The 8,489-nt window shown below is 37.3% G+C and overlaps 1 protein-coding gene across 2 annotated transcripts in view; it reads left to right on the top strand.

Annotated features, from left to right (window-relative positions):
• The window catches only part of LOC113290032 (myosin-9-like), a 9,241-nt gene extending 1,269 nt beyond the window's left edge, over positions 1–7,972 (top strand). Inside the window, exons 2-8 of one of the 2 annotated variants that reach the window (XM_026539511.1) lie at positions 1,418–1,519; positions 2,105–5,926; positions 6,038–6,280; positions 6,370–6,528; positions 6,825–6,983; positions 7,203–7,346; positions 7,462–7,972. In XM_026539511.1, the coding sequence (XP_026395296.1) occupies positions 1,457–1,519; positions 2,105–5,926; positions 6,038–6,280; positions 6,370–6,528; positions 6,825–6,983; positions 7,203–7,346; positions 7,462–7,728 (4,857 nt within the window). In that variant the 5' untranslated portion in view covers positions 1,418–1,456 and the 3' untranslated portion in view covers positions 7,729–7,972. Of the gene's footprint in view, positions 1–1,417; positions 1,520–2,104; positions 5,927–6,037; positions 6,281–6,369; positions 6,529–6,824; positions 6,984–7,199; positions 7,347–7,461 lie in introns of both variants that reach the window. The other variant, XM_026539510.1, reaches the window with a different exon arrangement.
• Positions 7,973–8,489: the final 517 nt, after the last annotated feature.

Below are 8,489 nucleotides of genomic sequence, written 5' to 3'. Positions count from 1 at the left end.
TTTTAATTAAATAATAACTAAGTAGATAATTTGTTTTTTCTTTTATTCAAAAATTCAACACAGAAATTTGAATGACCTAGACTAGATAGAAGATAAGAGTTATCTACCTTAGAAAATAAAAACTAATAATGATAACATAAGTTATAAATGAATAAATAAATATTGGAGTAATGTATAAGAATCATATTTTAATTAGTTTTATTTAATTTACTGCTTCAAAAAAAAAAATCATATTTTTATATGATAAAATGTCCAACTCCATGAATAGTTGCTGAAATTGTATCAAATCCATGTTTGATGATCGAGTTAATAATATGTACAAATTGGCTGAATTTTACTTTGAGATGGTCTGATTGACGAGTTGGACCTTCTAGTAAAAATGAAGCATCTAATTCGACTTTAAAACGGGTTCATAGTTTCACTGAGAAATTAGCTGTGAGACCTTTATCAGTTAGGTACAGGGTAGTTATCACCTGTTAGCAGTTTCGCACAAGGAGGTAGCCTTCTTCTGTATACCTTTTTATTTTTTGACTTCTTTTTTCATTTCCTTCTCATCTCTCATCATGTGAATGTAAATTTCTACAATCCACACTTAAGTCGTTCATTTAGTACATTGGCTTTCATTGTCATTTATTCTACTTCTAAACATGCTAAAACTTAAAACTAATCAGTTGGTGGAGGGAACACTTGAAGAGTCATAATTGAAAGTTCTGCTATCAAACATTGAAATATAATTGACCAATTTTGTCCAAATCGTGTTTTCTGTACTATTTTCCTTTCCTTGGTTTTATATATGCCCCTATGCTTCCAACGTATGCCCACCGTGTGTACTTGAGTACACACATGGCTCATAAGATTGTCCCCTTTATTGCTACAATTTTGTTCACGCTGGCCCTTCGGCTGTGTAGACATTGTTATCGATAAGGTATAGCAGTCCCTGAGATGCTTGCAGGTTTTATTTTCTCTGTAATGTAGGTTAAAAGGACACCTAATAGTTTACTAACCTGGAAACCATTAGATGTGTATACCTGAAAGTTCAAAACTTACAGTCTCTGTAGAGTGGAAGATGCTTCTTTGAGCCATACGTCATGTAGATTGTTCAAGTTCTGTATTCAGTTAGGCCGTCGTCCCCCTTTAATGCACTCTAGTATTCCGTCTCTCATAGCAAAAAAAGAAAAAGAAAAAAAGAAGAATAAACTACTAGTTTTATTAGGTTATTCATGCTGGCATGCCAGCTTTTATGAGGTGGTTCAAGGCTTAAAGCTGATTGCATCTAATCTTACTTAAATATTTTGAGGTTTTTCTTTCTGTAAAATGCTTCATTCCGGTTTTTGCATTTCTATCTTTACTTTCACACGAATCTTCATGTCATTTGGTCCATATGGATAATAAATGTATTTGTTATATTGCTATGCAGGTGTTAGAAACGAACTTCAGTTGCTAGCACAATAAATTAATGGAAGAGGACACTCAAGCAATCAAAGTGACAACAGTGGTTGACGATACCAAGGGGGTGAAGGTCAGTATGCTGTTTATTGAGCAGTTTTTTCATCTATTTCCATGCCGCCGCAGCAGTCCCAGTACAGGAGTTACTATAATTAGTAACTATTTTATTAATATTAAAAAAAAAAATCCTTTTGAAGTGTTTAGGTAATTGTTTTCGAGTCCAAATTATTGTGACCATGGACCTTTTGCTTTAACTCTTCCATACAAAATGTTCTGTTTTAAACTGGAAATCTTTTTCTTTTTTTGCGGGTAAAAATGTCATGCCTGTAATGTCACCTTTTAAATCTCATTCCTTCTTAGTTCGAAAGAAGTAAACAATGCCTCGTAACTTTTGCGGAGTATGTTATTCACATCTTCATAATATCTGAAAAGTGTATATCTTTCACCGCTTTCTTTAAAATTAGCATTATTGAATGACCAGTTTTCTTTCTCTGAGTTTTATATGAGCTGTTTTCACTATCCACTATCTTTCTAGTACTCCATCTATTTGGGGTTTGACTCAGGATTTGAATATGGAAAACCGATATTGGATTTAAAACAGCAAATTTTCATCTAAAATATGTCCTATAAGCAAATGCTGAAACAATTTTGGTTACAGGTAGGAGGAGATGAAACAGAGATTCTTACAAATGGAGATTTACTGAAAAAGGAAACAGAAGGAAACAAAGAGCAAGAAGAAGAAACTTCATTAGAAGGAGAATTTATAAAAGTGGAGAAAGAATCATATGATTTGAGAGATGCTTCTCCTGTAGCTGACCAAATATCTGAAATAGTTCATGAACATAAAAGACCAGCTTTCTTTCCAAGAAGCACGAACATTTCAGATGAAAGCAGAGAGATGTTAGAAGAGTTAGAACAGATCAAAGAACTTGAGCTGGAATTGAAGAAAATGGCTGGAGACTTGAAACATTCTGAATCCGAGAATGCGGACCTGAAGGAGGAAATTCTTGTTACCAAGGATCTGTTACACAAAAGGCGAAAACAGTGCGAGGAACTTGAACTTAATCAAAAAAAGTTGCAGGAACAAATCACTGAGGCCGAGGAGAAGTACAACTCACAGCTCAAAACACTCCAAGAAGCACTGGAAACTCAAGAAATTAAGCATAAGGAGCTTATCAATGTCAAAGAATCATTTGACGGTCTCACAATTGAGCTCGATAACTCAAGAAAGAAGATGCAAGAACTGGAGCAAAATCTTCTATCTTCAGCCAGCGAGGTACAGAAGTTTGAGGAGCTGAGTAACAAGAGCGGTTCACATGCTGAATTGGAGACCAAAAGAGCCATAGAGTTTGAGAAATTGCTCGAATTGGAAAAATTGAGTGCAAAAGAAATGGAAGATCAGATGGCTTATCTGCAGCAAGAACTCAAGGACCTTTATGAGAAGATTGCTGAAAACCAAAAAGTAGAAGAAGCACTTAGGAGTACTTCAGAGGAGCTTTCCACAGTTCAAGGGGCATTAGAGGTTTCCAAATCTCAAGCTCTAAATTTGGAGCACAAGCTTCAATCCAAGGAAGCTGTGGTAGATGAACTGAACAAAGATATTGTTGCCCTTGAAAATTTATTCTCTCAGGCCAAACAAGATCTTCAGTCAAAGGTTGCCGAGTTGGAAGAAGTTACGGTCAAACTGCAGGAAGAGGTGACAACAAAAAAGCTGGTGGAAGAAAGAGTCAAGATTGAGGAAGAACGCGTCTCAACTGTTCAAGAGGAACTGGCCAGAATAATCACACAGAAAGAAGATCTAGAAGCAGTGGTTGTGGATCTTAATGGTAATGTTTTTCAATTAAAGGAGTTATCTAGTGATCTGGAGTCAAAGTTGAAGGTCTCAGATGAAAATTTCAGCAAGGCCGATACACTTCTTACTCAAGCTTTGACAAATACTGAGGAGCTTGAGAAGAAATTGAAATCTGTAGAAGATCTGCATCAAGAATCAGGAGTTGTCGCTGCTAGCGCAACACAAAAGAACGTTGAACTTGAGGATATTTTGCGAGCTTCAAATGCAGAAGTAGAAGAAGCGAAATCACAACTTAGAGAGATTGAGACAAAGCTGATTTCTTCCGAACAAAAGAACGTGGAGCTTGAGCAGAAGAAAAACCAGATGGAGCTAAAACTAGAAAATGCTGAAAGAGAACTCAACTTATTATCTGAAAAAATAGCTGATACTGATGCCACACTCAGAGGAGCCCAGGAAGAAAAATTTCAGCTAGAGAGTAAAATTCAAGATTTTGAAGAGAAGGTAGCCGAATTGAAATCTTCTGTGGATCAGTCATCTCTGAAAAATTCTGAGCTCCAGAAGGAGTTAAGTGAGTTCTCTGTGAAATGTGCAGAACATGAGGGTCGAGCCAATTTGACCCAACAGCGCAGCCTTGAACTGGAAGACTTGATGCAGGTATCTCATTCTAAAGCCGGGGATGCCGTCAAAAGGGTGGGTGAATTGGAAATTCTACTAGAGGCAGAAAAGTACAGGATCCAGGAATTAGAAGATCAGATAAAAACTTTAGACACAAAATGTATTGAAAAAGAAGCAGAATGTAAGACATTGATGGAAAAAATATCTGAACTTTCAGAAGAACTAGAGATATTCCAGACTAAGTCGAGAAGTCTTGACGTTGCTCTGCAAACGGCAAATGAAAAAGAGAGAGAATTGACTGACTGCTTGAATGTGATCAAAGAAGAAAGGAAAACATTGGAGGATTCCTCTAATAGTTCAAGCAAGAAGCTCTTAGAAACCGAAAATCTGCTAGAACTATTGCAAGACCAATTAAAATTGGCCCATGAAAAATTGGAGAGCGTCGAAAATGATCTCAAGACCTCTGGAATTAAAGAGTCTGAGATCGTGGAGAAGCTTAAATCTACTGAGGCGCAGTTAGAAGAACAGTCAAGAGTACTAGTGCAAACTACCACTAGAAACTCAGAGCTGGAATTGCTGGTAGAATCTCTGACCAAAGATTCAGAGCTAAAGCTTCTAGAAGCACTGAAAAGTGTTGCAGAAAGGGATTCAGAAGCTAAATCCTTGTGTGAGAAAATTAAGATTCTTGAAGAACAAAAGAAGTTTTTCGAAGACGAGGCAGCTGAGACAGCAGAAAGATCAGCATCTCTTAAGGCCGAATTGGATGACAGTTCAATGAAATCGATTTCTCTTGAAAGCACCATTGAAGAACTCCGTAGCAAGATCCTGGAAGCAGAAGAGAAATTTGATCAGTCTCTGTCGGAAAATGAACTATTAGCTGGGACAAACCTGCAACTTAAAAACAAAGTTAACGAGCTTGAGGAATTGCTACACTCAGCTCATGCTGAGAAGGAGGCCACATCTCAAAAGTTGGCTTCTCACATTAATACAGTTGCTGAATTAACAGACCAGCACACTAGATCCTTTGAACTACACTCAGCAACTGAATCACGGGCCAAGGAAGTTGAGACGCAGTTACAAGAGGCTCTTGGGAGAATCACAGAGAAAGATTCGGAAGTTAAGGAGTTGAAGGAGAAGCTGAACGAGTTTGATATCCGAGTAAGAGTCCATGAAGAACAAGCTAATGAATCATCTGCTGTTGCTGAAAGTCTAAAGGCGCAACTAGAAGAGGCTCTTTCGAAATTCAAATCAATGGAAAGTAGCACTGGAGAGTTGCAAACCCGATGTGCTGAATTCGAAAAGGAGTGTGAAGCGTTAGCTGAGAAAAATTTTAAGCAGACGCAAGAACTCGCCGAATATGAGGGAAAAATGAGCGACCTGCATAACAAAGTGTCTGCGACTGTGGTAGATAAAAATGAAGCAGTAGAAGAACTTAACTCTTTGAAGACGAAAATTGAAGATTTGACCCAAGAATTGGCAACTCAAGCAGAAAAGCTACACTCAGCTCATGCTGAGAAGGAAGCCACATCTCAAAAGTTGGCTTCTCACATTAATACGGTCGCTGAATTAACAGACCAGCACTCTAGATCCTTTGAACTACACTCAGCAACTGAATCACGTGCCAAGGAATTTGAGACGCAGTTACAAGAGGCTCTTCAGAGAATCATAGAGAAAGATTCAGAAATTACGGAGTTGAAGGAGAAGCTGAACGAGATTGATATCCGAGTAAGAGTCCATGAAGAACAAGCTGGTGAATCATCTGCTGTTGCTGAAAGTCTAAAGGTACAACTTGACGAGGCTCTATTGAAATTCAAATCAATGGAAAGCAGCACTGCCGAATTACAAACCCGATGTGCTGAATTCGAGAAGGAGTGTGAAGGGTTAGCTGAGAAAAATTTTAAGCAGATGCAAGACCTCGCTGAATATGAGAGCAAAATGAACGACGTGCATACCAAATTCTCCGTGACTGTGGTAGAGAAACATGAAGCAGTAGAAGAACTTAACTCTTCGAAGAAGAAAATTGAAGATTTGACCCAAGAATTGGCAACTCAAGCAGAAGAGCTACAATCTCAGGTTTGATGCACCTCGAAATCACGTCTCTTCTTTTGAGTGATAACTCGTAATGTCTGCTTCTCTTGGGTTTTTCTTGATAAATAATGTAAGTATTATTTATTTATGTTGCAGATAGCTTCAGTTATGAAAGAAAACAATATGATCCATGAAACATATGAAAATACAAGAAAGGAACTTGGAGCAGTCATAGCCCAAATGGAAGGACAGCTGAATGAACAGAAGGCAACAGAGCACACTCTAAAGCTTGAGGTGGAAAATCTCAAGATTGAGCTCTCTGAGATGACTGTGTTGCTTGCTCGCGTGGTGGAACTCGAGCAGCAATTGACATCGGCTGAGAATCGTCTAAAAGAAGAGGTAGCAATGGTCTATTCAAATTAGTAAAAGCATCATAAATTTGCATATAGTTGATGAATTACGATAAAGACAAACTTAATTGGGTGTAGGTTGGAAATGTTCATATGGCGGCAGCTGAAAAAGAGGCAGAACTTACAACCAAATTGGAGGAGCATGTGCACAAGCTCCGGGATAGAGATATTTTGCATGAGAAAGTAATGCAGCTTCAAGAAGAACTACATGTTGCTCATTCCACCATTGCAGAACAGGTAACTGGTGCAAATTATATACAGTCTTCTGAGCATATTAGTAGTTGCTAAAATGCTAACTCACAATGCTTAACAGTTTTGAGTATATTACCAGACCAGCCTCTTCATAATTACAAACAGTAAATATTAGTTAATGTTCTTATTTAGGATTAAAACTAATTAGAGAAGCTTAATATCTAACCGCTAAATGTTACTGAAAGTAGAATTATTAAGCAATCAGTTTGTCATGATGTCCTCCGAGAAAATTGAGCAATTTTGGACTATTGACTAATTGATCCGAAATTATAATTGAGCAGAAAGAATCACACACAAAATTAGAGTTTGAAAGAGAATCTTCTGTGAAAAGCACACTTGAAGTTCTTGAAGACAAGCATCAACAAGTTGGACTTCTGGAGAAACAAATTGAAGAACTAGAGCAGAAACTACAACTTGCTGATACGAAATCTCTAGAAAAGGTCAGTTTTGTATTTATAGCTGTTCACGAAACTTAGTAATTCATTGACACGGATTGTAAGCAACCACCAGCAGGTACAAATACACGCAAGTTTTAACATAAAACTGCGTTGGCAGTAACTTCATCAAACATAGTATATCCCTTGCATCTCTGTATTAAATTTCTAAGGTAACCTTTTATTTCCCAGAATAATAGTCCAGTTATGTGCTTAATCTAGCAGGATGAAGCGATAAAGAAACATGAAGGAGTCTATGTGGAATTGGATAATCTGAAGAAAAAATCCATCCGGATTCCTGACCTAGAGAAGAAAATTGAAGAACTTGAGAACAAACTGAAGTTGGCAGAGACAATCTCCAAAGATAAGGTAAACTATTAATACGTTTATTTGCAAAGACTATAACTAATGGATCTTAATCTGAGATGACAGTATTATTTTGAAACGTGTATTACATTTGTACTGAAATGACTATTGACTACAGAGTAAGGAAGGAAAAATTGAGTCAAAAGACGGGATAGAGGTGAAATCAAGAGACCTATTTGATTCATCATCGGCGGTCTCCTCGTCTCTATCAAAACGAAAAAGCAAGAAGAAATCAGAAGCAACATTATCTACTACTGCTGCTCAAACTGAGTCTGCTTCAACACATTCTAAACATGAAATCTCTCCAGCTCTGACTCTTCAGTTCATCTTCGGTGTTGCTATTCTCTCTGTTTTCCTTGGCATTTTTCTTGGAAAACGTTACTAATAAGCTTGGTGTTTAGTATTCTTGGCCCTATTTTTTTTGGTTTCTGTTGTTGATTTTTGCACAGCAATGAAAAGCTTGTTGTTAGTGTGGGAGTGATGAGTTTAAGGTCCTGAAGTTGGTCTGGGAATTTGTTTTTAGTCATTCCCTATACCTGTATACAATTGTTGTCTGGGGTTCAAGTTTGTATCTAAAAAAATCTGTATTGCAGTAAAGACTTTGAAATTGCTATTTTCATGTAGCTCTACTATGTTTCTTCATTTATTTTCCCCAACTTAATTTGCTGAAGATTACTAATACGTCGAAGTCACAATAGTCTGAATGCCAGAAATTAGTGTTATTATAGAGGGGAAATGTGTTCGTATTTGCCGTGACCAACCTACATTATCTTCTCTTGCTCATCCCGACATCACCTCACTCGTTGCAAGTACCACCACTAGTACTGGTACTACTTTGTGTTGTTCGTTATGCTCGCTCATTCAATTTTATGTCAATGCCGTTTTTTAGTTTTAATTCCCGTCTACTCGATCATCTTTCGGGAGAAAAAAAAATAAAAACTAGTTAATAAGAACACCTTGTTACGACACCAATGGGAAACAAGTCCAAGAGAATAATAGCCAAGATTGCATAAAGAAAAACGTAGAGCACATAAAGAAAACAAACGAAAAGTTAAAAACTGAAGAGAGGGAGTGTCGGACTACATGGGCAGCAGGAGAGATGTAAAAACATATCCTAACAGATCTCATACCCCCTAAACCACCACC

Source organism: Papaver somniferum, chromosome 6 (assembly GCF_003573695.1).
Source record: "Papaver somniferum cultivar HN1 chromosome 6, ASM357369v1, whole genome shotgun sequence".
In the NCBI taxonomy this organism is placed as follows: Eukaryota; Viridiplantae; Streptophyta; class Magnoliopsida; order Ranunculales; family Papaveraceae; genus Papaver; species Papaver somniferum.
The sequence above is the reverse complement of the archived record's forward strand: the minus strand, read 5'-3'. Positions and strand labels throughout refer to the sequence as shown.